The 18,418-nt window shown below is 38.9% G+C and overlaps 2 protein-coding genes across 2 annotated transcripts; both read left to right on the plus strand.

Moving 5' to 3' along the window:
* The first annotated feature begins 10,123 nt into the window (after positions 1-10,123).
* Positions 10,124-11,387, plus strand: LOC107785450 (caffeoyl-CoA O-methyltransferase 1). Its single transcript, NM_001325400.1, has 5 exons — positions 10,124-10,254; positions 10,363-10,442; positions 10,554-10,698; positions 10,777-10,908; positions 11,001-11,387. The coding sequence occupies exons 1-5, from the start codon at positions 10,186-10,188 to the stop codon at positions 11,292-11,294; spliced, it is 720 nt and encodes a 239-aa protein (NP_001312329.1). The 5' UTR covers positions 10,124-10,185; the 3' UTR covers positions 11,295-11,387.
* A 5,033-nt stretch (positions 11,388-16,420) lies between these two features.
* On the plus strand, positions 16,421-17,793 carry LOC107785451 (caffeoyl-CoA O-methyltransferase 4). Its single transcript, NM_001325401.1, has 5 exons — positions 16,421-16,551; positions 16,693-16,772; positions 16,884-17,028; positions 17,107-17,238; positions 17,331-17,793. Exons 1-5 carry the CDS (start codon positions 16,474-16,476, stop codon positions 17,622-17,624), a joined length of 729 nt encoding a protein of 242 aa, NP_001312330.1. The 5' UTR covers positions 16,421-16,473; the 3' UTR covers positions 17,625-17,793.
* Positions 17,794-18,418: the final 625 nt, after the last annotated feature.

The following is an 18,418-nucleotide window of genomic DNA, read 5'->3' on the forward strand; positions in this document are numbered from 1 at the left end:
TCATAATCTTTCAACAACTCCAACCACCTCCTCTGCCTCAAATTCAACTTCTTTTGCTTGAACAAATACTGAAGACTCTTGTGATCCGTGAACACCTCACATGCCACGCCATACAGATAATGCCTCCAAATCTTCAACGCGTGAACAATGGCTGCCAACTCCAAATCATGAACCAGATAGTTCTTCTCATGAATCTTCAATTGCCGCGAAGCATAGACAATGACCTTGCCATCCTGCATCAACATCGCACCAAGTCCAATACGAGATGCACCACAATAAACTGTATAAGGCCTTGAACCTGTAGGCAAAACCAACACCGGTGTCGTAGTCAGAGCTATCTTGAGCTTCTGAAAGCTCGCCTCACACTCATCCAACCATCTGAACTGGGCACCCTTCTAGGTCAACCTGGTTATCGGGGCTGCGATAGATGAAAACCCCTCCACAAACCGATGATAGTAGCCTGCCAATCCCAAGAAACTCCGAATCTCTGTAGTTAATGTTGGTCTAGGCCACTTATTGACTGCCTCAATCTTCTTTGGATCAACCTGAATACCCTCTGCTGATACAACATGACCCAGGAATGCAATTGAACTCAACCAGAACTCACAGTTAGAAAACTTAGCATACAACTGACTATCCCTCAAGGTATGAAGAACCACTCTAAGATGCCACTCGTGCTCCTCCCGGTTGTAGGAATATATTAAAATATCATCAATGAAGACTATCACGAACGAATCCAATAAGGCCTGAACACATGGTTCATCAAATCCATAAAAGTTGCTGGGGCATTTGTCAACCCGAATGACATCACCAAGAACTCATAATGCCCGTACAGAGTGTGGAAATCTGTCTTAGGGACATCCGATGCCCTAATCCTCAACTAATGGTAGCTAGATCTCAAGTCAATCTTCGAAAATACCTTGGCACCCTGAAGCTGATCAAACAAATCATCAATCCTCGGTAATAGATACTTATTCTTGATTGTAACCTTGTTCAACTGCCGGTAATCAATACACATTCTCATCGATCTGTCCTTCTTCTTAACAAACAACACCGGCGCACCCCAAGGCGAAACACTCGGCCAAATGAAACCCTTCTCAAGCAAGTCTTACAACTGCTCCTTCAACTCTTTCAACTCAGGCGGGGCCATACGATACGGCAGGATAGAAATGGGTTGAATGCCCGGAGCCAAATCAATGCAAAAGTCAATATCCCTGTCGGGTGGCATACCCAACAGATCTGAAGGGAATACCTCAGGAAACTCACTAACAATGGGCATAGAATCAATAGATGGAACCTCAACACTAGAATCACGAACATAGGCTAAACACCTGTTCTCGACCATACGTTGAGCCTTCATATACGAGATAACACTGCGGGTAGAATGACCAGGAGTCCATCTCCACTTTAATCGAGGTAAACCTAGTAAGGCTAAGGTCACAGTCTTGGCATGACAGTCCAAGATAGCGTGGTAAGGTGATAACCAGTCAATCCCCAATAAGACGTCAAAATCAACCATGTCCAGAAGAAGCAAATCTACACGAGTCTCAAAACCTCCAATCACAACTATACATGAACGATGGACTCGATCTACCACAATAAAATCACCCACCGGTGTAGACACATAAATAGGGGCATTCAAAGAATTACTAGGCATGACCAGATACGGTACAAAATAAGATGACACATATGAGTATGTAGACCCTAGATCAAATAACAATGAAGCATCTCTATCACAAACCAGAACAGTACCTGTGATAATTGCATCTGAAGCCTCAGCCTCGGGCCTGGTCGGAAGAGCATAACATCGGGGCTGGGCCCTACCACCTTGGACTACATCTCTGGGATGACCTACAACTGGCTGGCATCCACCTCTGGTGATCTGAGCTCCACCTGTAGTACCTCTACCTCCACCTCTAGCACCTCTACCCCTACCTCTAGCTAGCTGGGCGGGCTGTGGAATACCTGGTGCCTGAACCATGGTACGAGAACCTTGATGCTGAGAGCTACTCCATGCTCGAAAGCAAAACCTGACAATGTGACCCATATCACCACAAGTGTAATAAGCCCTCGGCTGCTGAGACTGCTGACCTTGACAACCTGAATGACCACCCCGAAAACTCTGAAGTGGCGGTGCACTGATAGGAGCTGGTGGTGCATTATAGGACTGCTGATCAGAATACTGCATCTAAGGACCACGGCCACCTGAAGCACCGTGAGAAACCTGAAGTGCTGACTGGAAACGCCTAGGAGGATGGCCCCTACCATACGAATCTCTGCCTCTGGACGAGGTACCACTGAATCGGCCTGAATGATGAGGCCTCTTGTCAGACCCCTGACCACCTCCCTACGACAGAACCATCTCCACTCTCCTAGCCACATTGGCCGCCTCCTCGAAGGAAATCTCACTCCTTGTCTCCTAGCCATCTGAAGACGAATCGCCTGAATAAGTCCCTCAATGAACCTCATCACCCTCTCTCTCTCTCGGTGGGAAGTATGATAAGAGCATGACGAGCCAAGTCAATGAATCTGGTCTCATACTGGGTAACAGTCATAGAACCCTGCTGGAGATGCTCAAACTGCCTACGATAGATATCTCTCTGAGTAATAGGGAGAAACTTCTCCAGAAATAGCTGAGTAAACTGCTCCCAGGTCAAGGCTGGTGATCTGGCTGGTCTCGCCAAGCAATAATCTCTCCACCAAGTCTTGGCAGATCCAGACAAGCAAAAAGTAGCAAAATCGACCCCATTGGTCTCAACTATCCCCATGTTACTGAGAACCTCTTGACAGCTGTCTAGATAATCCTAGGGGTCCTCAGAAGATGCATGCTGAAAGTAGTAGTGAAGAGCTTGGTGAACCTGTCCAACCTCCACAAAGCATCGACAAACATAGTTGCTCCATCACCGGTCTGAGCTACCACACCCGGCTGAACTGCTCTGATCACGCCTAACTATTCCTTATAAAAAGAACCCTGCGGACGTTGCAAATATAACCTGAGTATTCTGCCCAAAGTCGAATCCACAGAGAGTTAACCTATCAATCACTATCTTTAGACCCACTAAACTCTTGAGAACCAATTTCTCCAAACGTTGAATCACAGTTGATGGTGTCTTCAATAATTAAAATTGCAAGTAAATAAACAACTGTAAACTAAGGATGTTAAGGTTGTAAACAATAATGAGAAAATGCTAAGGTAACGACTTCCCCTATTGATGGAATCTCTTCTGTTTATGCTTCATACAAATTGACCAACACCTTTCTATCAATCATAAACGCTCATCTTACCGTAAATCTCTCCTGAGTAATCACAGTAATATACTCAATGCACTCTCCCAAGATACAATAGCTAGCTCTAATTAACACGGTTCATTTTAGATTGCACTCAAGGCTTCCTTATCCCTAATCCCGCCTTTAAACCCGCAGTTATAGATCCCTCTTATACTTTAGGAGTGGTGTTGTTCAACAATAACCGAAATATGCACTCTCTCCCGAGTTATACACACTAAATAGGCACAGCTAATTGAGGATCCTGTCAATTAACTACAACATGCACAAAGTTGAACAAATAAAGATTGAGACTAGCAATTTGTATTCACATAAACAAGAAGTTCATCCCCCAATAGGTTCCATCAAAACTTTAGACAAAGGATTTAGCTACTCATAACTATGGGTAAATAAGCTAAAACAATATTCATCATAAAACTTGCAAGAAAAATCAAAGAAAAGAAGAAACATGTTTTGGGTGATCTCTCACAATTGTTTTTTCCTTGCCAAAATACTCTCCAAATCAATACATATCTCTCTTGGGCGAAGTCTAATGTTTAAAATAGGGTTTTGGGCTAACAATCCCGTATTTTGTACTTTAGTTCTTGAAGTTCTCCGCCTCCGCCGCGGTTCTGCCGCGGTTGCGGTCAAACTGCGGCCAAACATGCTCTCTGATTCTCACTTTGTCTGCAGCCATCTTCTACCGCGGTTCTACCGCGGTCGCGGTAGAACCGCGGTAGTCCTCTTTCAGTTCTGACTTGAGCCTCGCGTGGTTTACTTGACGGAATTTTACGATCGGCCTCTTTTTCTCCATATTTGATCCCAAAAGTACTCCATAGCCTTCTCTGGTCATATATAACCTGCAAAGCATGAAAAATACTAATAAGAGCATTTTGTTATCACTTTTATCATCCAAACTATACAAGAAGGTGGTTATTTAGGGCCTATTTATAGTTAAATTCACCTATTATCATGCTCCAACTGGCTGAACTGCTGGAGTATGGAACTGGGGAGCTACCTGCTCCGGAGTGCGAGGAGCAGGAGTCTGGTTTCCTCCTCCAGCCTGAGAGACGGCTGGTGCTACAGGAAGCAAGTCTGCCCGGGTGACACTCTCCATAAGGCCCACTAGACGGACCAGAGCATCCTGGAGTACTAGGGTAGCAATAAACCCCTCTAGGACCTGAGCTGGGCCCACCGAAATTTTCTGGGCCGGAACCTCATCATCAAAGTCAACCTGAGGCTCCGCCGCTGGTGCCGTTGCTCTGGGTTGAGCTCTGCCCCTACCTCGGCTTCTAGCACGGCTTCGCCCTCGCCCTCTGCCCCTCGTGGGAGCTGCTGCTGGGGGCTCGGGCTGTTGTTCAGTGGATGAGGAAGCGCGTGTTCGCTCCATCTACGAAAGAACAGAGTAGAAATTCAATTAGCATTGAGAAACCAAACCGCACGACAGGAAGAATTAATGTGAAGTTTTTCCTAACTCTGTAGCCTCTAGGGGATAAATACAGACGTCTCTGTACCGATCCCTCAGACTCTACTAAGCATGTCTGTGAACTATGAGACCCATGTAACCTAGAGCTTTGATACCAACTTGTCACGACCCGGATTTTCCACCCTCGGGAGTCATGATGGCTCCTACTAATGTGAGCTAGGCAAGCCAATTATTGATCAAACTACCATTTTACCCATTTTATACTCTTTAGCCTTTGTAATATAATAACGTGTAAACATCGGGGAAAAAAATAATTTAGAAGAAAGCAATAAAAATATCTGAACATGTCACTATTACAATTGATTAAGCCTTAACCACCCAGAACTAGCATCACAGTGTCACAGACGGTCTAAGATATATTACATACAAAGTCTAAAATAAAAGATACATTGTTGCTGAATTTAAGGAAATGAAATAGGAATAAAAGGGATAGAGGGAGACGCCAGGGCCTGCGGACACCTGCAGGTCTACCTTGGATCTCCTTGGACTGAAGGTAGCCTCCAAAATATGGTCCAAAAGCTGCTCCGGAATTTGTATATAGTGCAAAGTGTAGTATCAGAACAACCGACCCCATATGCTGGTAAGTGCCTAGCCTAACCTCGGCAAAGTAGTAACGACGCTAGGACCAGACTACCAAATAAACATGTGCAATTCAACTATATACACCGGAAAAGAAGAACAGTAATAAATAGTCAAATATGGGAGGGGTAGCATGCTGCGGGGGAGATATAAATTCCGAATAGAAAGGCAACAAGTAAATGAAAGAAACAATAAAACTCGAATATCAACAAAGAACCAGAAATCAATAAATGCACGGCATCACCCTTCGTGTTTTTATTCTCGTCCTCACCAAAGCAATCATATAATGAAAATATGCACGGCATCACCCTTCGTGCTTTTACTCTCTTTCCTCACCATATAATCAATATAATTGGCACGGAATGGTACGTCATGCGGCACGGCGGCACGGCATCACCCTTCATTTTTACACTCTTTCCTCACAAATCATACACGGCATTACCCTTCATGCTTTACACTCTTTCCTCACAAAAATAATATACGGTATCACACTTCGTGTTTTAACTCTCTTACTCACCCAAACAACAATCACAAACAATAGGGCAAGGAAATAAATAAAATTGCAACAAGAATCCCGGCAAGGGAACAATAATTCAACAATAAGTCCCGGCATGGGACAACATCAAACAATCCAATATCCCGGCAAAGGAGTCAATATAGTGATTCTTTTCTCTTTTTCACTTTTACTTCACAACTCACTTTACAACTTGAGCCAATGCTCCAAGGGTTCAATTACCACTTATACTTTCACAATTCGTTATACAACTTGAGTCAACGCTCCTCAATGTTCATAGGTCACAATTCCTTCCACAAACTTTGCACAACAAATAGAAATCTTCGCCAAGGAATGAATAATACAACAAAGTCATGATAATCACAATATAAGACTTATGAGCATGCTTGACACCAACGTATAGATACTCGTCACTATGCTTATACGTCGTACTCGACAAATACCACATAGCAAATAGGATTCGACTCCTAATCCCTCAAGCTAAGGTTGGACCAAACACTTACCTCGATGCCACGAACACAATTCACGTCTCAATTATCGCTTTACCTCTTGATTCCACCACTAATTCACTCGTATCTAGCCACAAGTTACTTAATTACATCAATAAACGCTAAATAAACCGACTCCAATGCATGAAAATAAGTTTTCCAAAGTTTTACCCAAAAAGTCAAAAATTGCCCCCGGGCCCACGTGGTCGAAACCCGAGGTTCGAAGCAAAACCCGATTACCCATTCCCTCACGAACCCAAGTATATAATTTATTTTGAAATCGGACCTCAAATTGAGGTCCAAATCTCCAATTTTGAAAAAACCTAGGTTCTACCCAATTTCCCCCATGAAAATCATTGATTTTGAATTGAAATCATGTTAAAAGATGGTAATGATTGAAGGAAACGAGTTAAAATTAACTTACAATCGATTTGGAAGAAGAATTGCTCGTGAAAAAATCGCCCTAGGGAGTTGGTGTTTTGAAATGATGTGAAAAATGGTTGATTTTCGGCTAAGTATAAAAGTTGCAGGTCGCAGGTATTGGAAATGCGAACAGGGGTTCGCAATTGCGAACCCCGACCTCTGCTAAGTTGGGAAATGCGAAGGGGCTCTCGCAATTGCGAGATGGGAAATGCGAACCAAAGATCGCATTTGCGATAACAGGCCCAAGGGGGCATATCGCATTTGCAAAGGGAGTCTCGCATTTGCGAGATGGAGCTGGCCTGGGCTTCTTTCGCAATTGCGACAAGGCCCTTGCATTTGCGATATCGCATTTGCGAGCCAGCAGGCCTGCTATGCACAACTGAAAATCTGCAATTTCCTCAAATCTAAAATCCACCCCGTGGCCTATCCAAAACTCACCCGAGCCCTCGGGGCTCCAAACTAAACATGTACACCAATCCAAAAACATCATACGGACTCGCTCGTGCATTCAAATCACTAAAATAACATCAACAACTATGAATTTAGCATCAAAATCATGAAATTTCCTTATGAACTTCAATTTCCAATTTTTCTCAAAAATGATCTGATTCACGTCGTTTCAAGTTCGTTTCTTACCAAATCTTACAGACTTATCTTAATTCACATATAAGACCTGTCCCGGGCGCCAGAACCAAAATACGGGCCCGATACCATCAAGTTCTAATCACAATTCGTTTCCAAATTTCATAATTAATTTCAAAAAACAATTTCTTTCGAAAATTCATTTCTCGGGCTTAGGACCTCGGAATTTGATTCCAGGCATACGCCCAAGTCCCATATTTTCCTACGGACCCTCTTGGACTGTCAAATCACGGGTCCGGGTCCGTTTACCAAAATGTTGACCGAAGTCAACTTAATTCATTTTATAGTCAAAATTTATCATTTTTCAGAGATTTCCACAAAATGGCTTTCCGGCTATGCCCCCAGACTATGCACGCAAATTGGGGTGATACTAAAAGAGATTTTTAATGCCTCGGAACGCAGAAATTCGTTTTAAAAATAAGTGATGACCTTTTGGGTCATCACAATTATCGACTAATCATTAGCTTACTAGGAACCGAAAAACCAAACCAAACCAACAACAACCAAACCGATGGTTTGTATATAATTTAGTTTGGTTTTGGTTTTAAAATTTTAAAAACCCATTAAATTGGTTTGGTTTTGGTTTTAATCAAAAATCGGCCAAACCGAACCGTGAACACTCCTAGTAAGGAGTAAAAAACAAAATAGAAGAAATTAAAGGTAAAGGAAATAGAAAGAAAAGAGAGAAAGTAGATAAGTTATTCGTGAAAATTAAAGATAATTTTAGTAAATTTTTGCACATAAATTAATGCTCTGCATTAAAAGTACAAAGTACTAGGTTCAAATTTACCCTGTATTATAATGTTGTATAAGCCCCTTCTAGCTCTTTGGAACCGATCAAATTACACTAAACATATAAATTCATGGGTAAAATACAAAATTAGCCGGTCGATCGAAACTAATTGTACTTACTAGCCAAAAAATAAATAAAATTTGTATATTATATGTATATAGAATACATATATACAATAAATATATATTTTATCGGCTATTATTTTTTAAAGCGGCTAAAAATATATGTTTCTATATATTCATTATATATAGTTTCTCATTGTCAATTTGCTTAAGTAGTTCAACTTTCACATTCTTATTTGGAACTTTCATATTAGAAGAATGTATAAATAGAAAAAAGATATAGTTTGGTAGAATATCTTTATGTAGAATATTGAGAATTGTTAAGGACAAGAAAGAGACGTAAGCACCAAAATATGTATTCAGAAATAATCAATGGTGTATTTTTTCTGTCTATAGGGGTAGTATATCGATATTGCATCAGACGCGTTGACTGACAAATAAATCATGTAAACTATAAACTCAAGATGGTTAGTAAGAGGCCTTCAAAAGAAAAGGAAAAAAGATGGTTAGTCAGAGTGAGGAAAAAGACATGAATTTCCCCAATTAATTACTAACATATAACGCGTAACGTAGATTCAGTTACTAGTTCACAAGGTCTAACTGGTTTTTGTTAGTATTATCCTTCAATAGTTCAATGATGTCAAGTACTCCATTAGTTCTATTTTATATGTGACCTTTTGGTCAAGTTTATAAAAAATGATATATTTTCATATTAATTCAAAAACTTTAATTACATCTTAACATTTTTATTTGGCTCTCAATGACATGCCGTTCTTAGAATTAACATGACATATTGAATATTACTGATATTAACATTAATTTGGGTATATTATAGGAGTATAAGTTTAGCTCATGTATTTATTTTTTATTTTTTTCCATCAAATTAAACTACTTTTATTTTTCATTACATCCAGTGATACATACTGTACAGGTAGGTTTTAACAACAAAAAAAAAGGTTTAAATTAAAAGCAACAGCAATAGGTTATGCGCACAAATGAAATTTGAAAGCCATTGGACAGAAGCATTTGGAGTTGATTTTTTGAAGATAAAGAATCTTGAAGTAAAACATTTAGAAAGGATTCATGAAGCTGCATGTTGTCTCCCAATCTTTTTTCGAGTCATAAAAAGTAGTTTCTCAGAATCCACCCACACCACCAACCCACTTTTTTTTTTCTTTAATGGGATGACCAGGAAAAAAAAAAAAAAAAATGAAAGGAGAGAGATAGTGACTTTATCCACTTATGAAGTTTCCTCGGTTGCTATACCATGAGAACGGGAGTCAAGAGTGGCAACGTTGGTCTACCCACCAACTCTGCAGAATCTTTGGTAAGTCATTTTTTGAAACTGTTTTTCTGAAGAAAACTTTTTCGGTATTTAGTTGTTGGGTGAAACACATTTTTGGAGACGAATCTACGTATTAAAATGATATTAAATTGGAATGTTATACAAAAAATTTGAATACTATTAAAGGTTGAACATAATGTAAGTATTGGCTGAAGAAGTGATCGATATGTAGTTAAATGTTTAAAAAGTTATGAAATAAAATAACTTTTGCTAGTTATTACTCCTGTTTACTCAGTTAAGACTAATCCTCTTCAAACAAATTAAGAATTCTCTTGATTCTGAATTCGTCAAATGAAGGCCTAGAGCTGGTGGTGGATATTATTAGGTAATGCATTTAATCATTAAGTCAAAAAAGGAGTTGCTCATTTGGCTGTATTGTCCCACAAATTTTTTTATAAGAGAAAGGACATTTCACCAACTTCCTATCATTTTCAGCCAACCAAACCCTCCACTCTTTTTTATGCCTCTCTCGTTTTTCCTATATATATAAATAAGCCATTTTCATTTCTCCAAAAGCAGGTTGCTTACTTAAGACCTATATCCACTTCAAAACAAGATAAAATATCCACGTAAAACCAAAGAACTAGTAATGGCAACCAATGGAAGACATCAAGAAGTTGGACACAAGAGTCTTTTGCAAAGTGATGCCCTTTATCAGGTATTACCACTTTTTTCTATCCATATATTGTCATACAATAAATTGATTATATTCCCCTTTTATTAACGTATTAGGTTTTAATCAATTTTTTGTTTTTTCTTTCAACAGTACATTCTTGAAACAAGCGTGTACCCAAGAGAGCCTGAGCCCATGAAAGAGCTAAGAGAGATCACCGCAAAACACCCCTGGTAACTTTCTCCTACTTTACTTTTAACTTTAGTTCGTTCATGCAAATTGAATACTCAATTGTGGTAATTTTCTAGCTGGAAATATAAAAATCATTCATTTGAATAAAACAGGAACCTCATGACCACCTCTGCCGATGAAGGGCAATTCTTGAGCATGCTTATCAAACTCATTAATGCCAAGAACACAATGGAGATTGGTGTTTTTACTGGTTACTCTCTGCTTGCTACTGCCATGGCTCTTCCCGATGATGGCAAGGTAATTAATTGCTCCTACTCTTGCAGATGATAAATGAACTCATAAATTTGTAGTACTAATTTGGTAAAATATCTTCAGATTCTAGCTATGGATATTAACCGGGAAAACTACGAGATTGGTCTTCCAGTGATTGAAAAGGCTGGACTAGCTCACAAAATTGAATTCAAAGAAGGCCCTGCACTTCCCGTTCTTGATCAAATGATTGAAGATGTAAGTACCTAAATACTCAATAGTAAATAACTTGAAAGCTTGTCTATGATATATAGTTAAACTTAATGTTTGTTTATCAATTTTTGTAACAGGGAAAATACCATGGATCATATGATTTCATATTTGTAGACGCTGACAAAGACAACTACTTGAATTATCACAAGAGATTAATCGACTTGGTCAAAATTGGTGGACTAATTGGGTATGATAACACCCTATGGAATGGATCAGTGGTTGCACCACCTGATGCACCTCTTAGGAAATACGTTAGGTATTATAGAGATTTCGTATTGGAACTCAACAAGGCTTTGGCTGCTGATTCAAGAATCGAAATTTGCCAGCTACCTGTTGGTGACGGCATCACCCTTTGCCGCCGCATTAGTTAAATAAACACAACTATCGTCTATTTGTGGCAACCAAGAATGGAAGGCACGCCACAGGGCTAGCTCATGTCAATGGAGGATTTATTATTTCTGGAATTCCCCTGTTCTGAATCATTCGTTATTCAACCTTTTTTTTAATTCTCTTTTCTAGTGAAGGTTGCATTGTCTATGTTACCTACTGTTTATGTCATATCGTATTTTAACATAAAAAAAGAAAAAACTCAAGTTCAAAGATCCAATGTCCAAAATGTCACAGGTCAGTGGAGCTAGTGGGAATTCTGTTACGTCATACCCATGATCAAACACGTGCGAAATGCAGTTTCGACTTTCGAACCAAAAGAAAAGGTTTGAAAGTTTGAACTAAGTAAAAGTCGTTCATCCCCAAAAACTAATACTACTAGTATTGACTAGCTACATGCATCTCTCGATGGCTACCAAACACCAAGCTAAACAATATGCCTCGTACTCATTTGATGCATTGGTGCTGATGTTAGGGCAATATTTGGTGATTGGTACTTTGATCACGCCCGCTCACCCAACTCTAGTCTTAAAAAGATAAACGGTTGCTGCAAATATAATTCGGTCTAAAAGTCCGGAGCCGAATTTCACAGAGAACTAAGACTTAGCTATATGTGTTTAATATCACTAAAAAGACAAGTTTGAACAATTTTCTAAATTATAAAGATTGAGATTTATATTTCTAACTAATTAACTAGCAAATACTAGAAAGCGGTAAAATTATCAACTAAGAGACAAAGGGTTGGAGGCTAAATTAAGGAGATCTAGAGTTATGATTTCCCCAATTGTCGGAATCCTTCTAGCTATGTTCCCTACAATTTTGCCAATGTATTCTCTACTGATCGTGAGCACTTTAGGTGTCGTAATTCTCTCTCGAGCAACTACAACAATTTACTAGACATATTCTCTCGAACTACGCTAGTTGGCTTAATCTAACCGCTCATTATGACCACGTCAAGGCTTTGTTATTTCTAAACCTGCCTTTAAACCCGCTGTATTGATTTCTCACATACGTTAGGAGTGACGTTGTTCAACAACCACCTAAATATGTATCCTTTCTCAAGCAACACATAATAAATAGGCACAGTCAATCGATGGCCATTCAATCAACTGAATAAACACGTAGCTGAACAAATAGATAAATTCAAAGGCTAAATTATATTAAAACCTAACAAGAATTCATCCTACAAAATGTTCTATCAAAACTCTAGATAACAAATTAGCTATTCATAATAGTATGTAAAACTACAATACTAAAAGTCATAACCAATAATAAAAATAGGAAGAAGGAAGTGAAAAACTCGTAGAAGAATTCTCCGCATTACTCGTAGTGTGTTCTTGCCTCCTTAGGTCGAATCTCCGGTCTTCTTGGCCTCCTTAGGTCTAAATTATGTCAAAAGTATGTCAAAGGTTCTCCAAATGCCGTTTTTCCATGTATATATACCAAGTAGGGTTGTGCCCAAACAATTACACCTTCTCTTATGCGAAAAAGAACATTTTTCCCGGACAGGACGTCCGCGGACCTGACCGTTGATTTTGGCCATGTTCTGTCCGCGGCCGCGGATCTGACCGCAGAGCACTTGTCATGCAATTTTCACCCTGTTCTGTTTAAAATTTGGAAAAACATAAGACATGAAAGTTGTAGCTCTTTGAGTTATCTTTCTAACTATATATTGTGGAGCCCAAATGGAGTTCTGAGCGAAAAGTTATGTGCATTTTACTAGACATTGCACAATATGCCTACTAAATTCTTCGTTTCGTTGCTCTATCATCCGTTGATCCCCAAATACGATCTCGGCTTAATTCCTTGGGCTTTTACTCAGACTTCAAAACTCCAAATCACTTGAATTCATTCTATATCATCTACATAGCTCGGAATCACTCCTACAAGGCATAAAACACACAATTAATGCAAAACACTAGTGATTAAAGCGCAAACTCAACTAAAGTGTAGTAAATTAGAGTGTAATAATCGACTAAAATACGTAATTATAGCCTATCATCATACTTCCAAACCCAGAAAAAGCAGCAGCTTCCAAACCTAAAAACATTGGATCAAAATAATTTCTAAAGGGGACTATTGTTCTATTTTTGGGCCACTGCACTAAAATCAACCAAATTCTCAAGGGAGATTTGCACGAATAGGATCATATCACGCTGCTAATCCATGTTTAAGTAAGTATTGCAAGAGTAAATTGGCTGGGCATAATTTTAAGCAAGTTATACCCCGCCAAGCGGCATACTTATGAAAAATTATGATGCTTGGCCTTATATTTATATTAAATTTAAAGACCAATCCTCAAAGTATACTGTTTTTTAAAAATATTGGATTCTAAAATTTTGGCCAGGGTGGGGAGGAGTAGCCTAGTGTTAGACCCTTGACAAAGCTGATCGGCAAGCGGCGCGGCAGTGGCGAGGATTTTGGCATGATATCCTTGCCATTGGCCTTTGTGCGGGGGAAAATCAATATGCAAGACAATGCGGGTATTGTCAATGGCAACAAACTGTTGCTAAGGCAAGTGTGACGGACTACACTTCTATTTGAGGCTAAGGTGTAACGGACTACACCAAAGCAAGAGTGGGTTGCGTACAAGCAAAGGCCAAGACCTTGACGGAACTAGGCGGGCTGGATGGGAGCTTGACAAGGCAAAATGGGAAAGACCTCGGCGCTAAAGTGAGGCAGCTTAGTGCCAAGGCAGTGGCATTGGTAATGTGATGTTGCCATGACTTAGGTGAGCGGGCTGGCACCTAAGTAAATTGTGGGCAAATGACTTGGCAAAGGGAAGGGCATCAAGGCTTGGTGACTTGATGCTAAAATCAGCATTGGCAACGGGCAGACTTGATCAAGTAGGGGCGACTTGACAAGAACAAGTTCGTGGCGATGGTAAGGAAATTTATAGCACAACGCAGCTGGATACAATGGCGTTGGAACTTAGCACAATGCAGCTGGATATAATGGCATTGGGCCGGTCCAAGACTAGACACGAAATTGGGCAGCAGCTGGCCAAGAAAATGCGCACATGTTGTGCACATGATGCAGTAGGGCGGTTACAACTACCCATGTCCAGGAGTTGTTGATTATATGGCTGAGTGTTTGCACGTTTTTGGAGCATGTTCTATCATGTTCCACACGTTTTTGATCATGGGGATCATGTCCTATTAGTTGGGGATGTCAACTGAATATAGGAGAGAGTTTTGGGCTGACTATACTATATATATGTGTGCTAGCAGCCATAAAAACGGGCTAAGCACCTAGGGAGGGAAATTAGCAAAGATATAGGTAAAGGGTTGGCTATATCAAGGCTTGAGCATGGCAAAATATGTGCCATTGCCTTGCCAAACGAGTGGGCAGCACGAGATGCCTTAGGCAGGGGCTTTTATAGGGCAGATTCGTGCAAGTGTCAGTTATTTTTGTGAGTTGGTGTCTGCCAAGGGTGACAGCACCTTGCTAAACTCGAAAATTTCCTTTGTAATTGTTTTATTATAAAAAGGTTGGGAAAGGATTCCCGTAAATCTGTGTTGCCTTCGTTTATTTTTGTTGTCTTAAATTTATTCTAAGTGTCAAACCTCTAAAGCGAAAGAAAATCGGGCAAGGCTGAGGTCAAGTGGGGACTTGACTGCCGCACAGCGGGTAGTGTTTTCGGCGGACAGAAAACGCCCATGTGACACCTAGCTACTTGAGATAGTGGGCTTCAGAGTTACCCACTCAGTCACCCAAAGATCGGTAGCGATCTTCTCCGGCCAGCCTTGGCTGAAACCGTAGGTCGGAATTTTGTAGATTGTGAAGCACCTGCACCATGCCACCTTCCGAACATTAGAATTCAAGTTTAGAGTTGAGTCATGCAAATGAAATTCTGGTGTTCTAATACGGAAATCTCTACAACAAAAATCTATATGCCTAAATTGGACGAGTTTATGTTGTTTCATCCCAATTACATCTGACAGACTCGCGTTGTTGGAGAAAAAAAATACACCATTAAGCAAATTAATTTTGGCAATGTGATACAGTAGTTGTTTTCAACAGATCTTTTCCAACTACTTGGGTTTGACATCGTTAGATAGTGGCAGAAAACTACCAACATCAAACCATTAATCTATTAAATTAATTTGATATGACACTTTCTTCTTTTCAGTCAATTTTAAAAAGTACGAACGTATTTTTATATTTAAAACTCTTCAATTTCAAATTTTTTAATGACATGGTATATTTAAGACCACAAATTATAAATATATTCCAAAAAACATCTTTGTTTATAAAATTTCATGCCTAATTAAACACCGCTATATAAATAAAATAGAGGTGTAACATTTTGTTATTTGCGCATTCATGATTTCTAAGAACCATTTCATTTAACACTCATTATCTCAAATTATTTGTTTTGTATCACTATATATAAGAGCAAAGTTGACCGGTGTAAGAATAAGATTACTCGTAGAAATTCGTTCTCTACAAATAATACTTAAGTTCTGAGGAATTTAGAGAAATACGACATATAAGTTTGAATTTCTCAGTTGCAATATATATATATATATAAATAATTATTAGCAACCTTTAATAAATGTTTTTTACAAAATATTCTTTAGTACTCAAACAAACGCCAACAAACTTAAGAAAAAGTAAAATAATTACATGCCTCTCGCCCATTATTTGTTAACATAAAAGTACCAGTTTTAAGTCTAACAAACTTGGAAAAAAGTAAAATAACGCTTTTAAAAGAAAATATCTGCAATGCGTTGTCCACTTAACGTGGGTCTCTTCAAATAAAGAATAAGTACTACTTTTCTTTCTGAATCCGTCAAGGAAAGTAGGCCATAAGTTATATACTGAAATTTGAAACTAGGAAAGTACGAGCCGGAGGTGGGTATTTGTTAGGTAATGCGTTCGAAGTCAAAATTGGAGTTGGTCGTTTGTCTGTATTGTCCCATATATGACTTATGAGCAAGAACGAACCTCACCAACTTTTTTTACCCCCCACTCAACAACTTTCAATCATTTTCAGCCAACCAACCCCTCCACTCTTTATCATGCATGTCTCGCTTGTTTTTCTACTCCTATAAATTAAGCCATTTTCACTTCTCCAAAAGTAGGTTGCTAACTTAGACTTATCTACTTTCAAAGATAGTTAATATATCCACTTCAACAACAACGAAAGAACAAGCAGCAATGGCAACCGATGGAGAAAATGGAAGACATCAAGAAGTTGGACACAAGAGTCTTTTGCAAAGTGATGCCCTTTATCAGGTAATTAATTACATGCAAATTATTAAACCATATATATACCACTTTTTATCCATATTGTCATACAAGAAATTAATTTCCTTTTGTGCAAAACTTTTATGGAAAAGTTGATTTTAATCAATTTTTTATTTTTTATTTCAACAGTACATTCTTGAAACAAGCGTGTACCCAAGAGAGCCTGAGCCCATGAAAGAGCTAAGAGAAATCACCGCAAAACACCCCTGGTAACTTTCTCCTACTTTACTTTTAACTTTAGTTCGTTCATGCAAATTGAATACTCAATTGTGGTAATTTTCTAGCTGGAAATATAAAAATCATTCATTTGAATAAAACAGGAACCTCATGACCACCTCTGCCGATGAAGGGCAATTCTTGAGCATGCTTATCAAACTCATTAATGCCAAGAACACAATGGAGATTGGTGTTTTTACTGGTTACTCTCTGCTTGCTACTGCCATGGCTCTTCCCGATGATGGCAAGGTAATTAATTGCTCCTACTCTTGCAGATGATAAATGAACTCATAAATTTGTAGTACTAATTTGGTAAGATATCTTCAGATTCTAGCTATGGATATTAACCGGGAAAACTACGAGATTGGTCTTCCAGTGATTGAAAAGGCTGGACTAGCTCACAAAATTGAATTCAAAGAAGGCCCTGCACTTCCCGTTCTTGATCAAATGATTGAAGATGTAAGTACCTAAATACTCAATAGTAAATAACTTGAAAGCTTGTCTATGATATATAGTTAAACTTAATGTTTGTTTATCAATTTTTGTAACAGGGAAAATACCATGGATCATATGATTTCATATTTGTAGACGCTGACAAAGACAACTACTTGAATTATCACAAGAGATTAATCGACTTGGTCAAAATTGGTGGACTAATTGGGTATGATAACACCCTATGGAATGGATCAGTGGTTGCACCACCTGATGCACCTCTTAGGAAATACGTTAGGTATTATAGAGATTTCGTATTGGAACTCAACAAGGCATTGGCTGCTGATTCTAGAATTGAAATTTGTCAGCTTCCCGTTGGTGATGGCATCACCCTCTGCCGCCGCATCAGTTAAATTTACAGGCAATGGAGGATTTATTACTTTTGCAATTTTCCTGTTTCGAATCATTCGTTATTTTACCTTTTATTTCTAATTTTCTCGCTTCTTGTAAAGGTTGCATTGTTGATGTTACCTACTGCTTATTTTTTCAACAATATATTTTTATGGAGTAAATAACAAAAAAGTCCAAGTTCAAAGATCAAAGGTCCATAATGTCATATGGTCAGTTGGGCTAGTTGGGAATCTGTTACGTCAAACAGATGACTAACTCGTGCAAAATAGAGTTTCGGAAAAAAGTAAAGGTTTGAACAAGTAAAAGTGGTCATTCACCTAAGAAGAAACCGAAGCAGCTAAGATTGGAAAAGATTAATAAAGAAGGTAAGCAAGACTTTTGATTCGCGACTACGACCTATTCATATGAATTATGAAATAGGAGAATAAAATGAACTATTAACTAGTTAAATGCATCTCTACCCAAGCTATACAAAATGCCTCATACTGATCTGATGAATTGATGCAGACTGTAGCGCGATTATTGGGTGATTGAAACCTCCATAAAGTAAAACATGTGGATCAATTTGTAATGCTTTAGTAATATCAATAAACTGTACTTTCACCCCTCCCCCCCCCCCCAAAAAAAAGGATCAATATTACTATCTAAATGGGACTATTGTTCTATTTTTGGCCAATGACCTAAAATGAAATCAACCTAATTCACAATATCGTAAAAATATAGCCCGTTTTTCGGACTGGTCATTCAAAAATAGTCAGTGTTTGTAAAGTCATTGAAAAATAACAACTATTTTGCT

The sequence above is a fragment of the Nicotiana tabacum genome, chromosome 3, assembly GCF_000715075.1.
Source record: "Nicotiana tabacum cultivar K326 chromosome 3, ASM71507v2, whole genome shotgun sequence".
NCBI lineage: Eukaryota > Viridiplantae > Streptophyta > Magnoliopsida > Solanales > Solanaceae > Nicotiana > Nicotiana tabacum.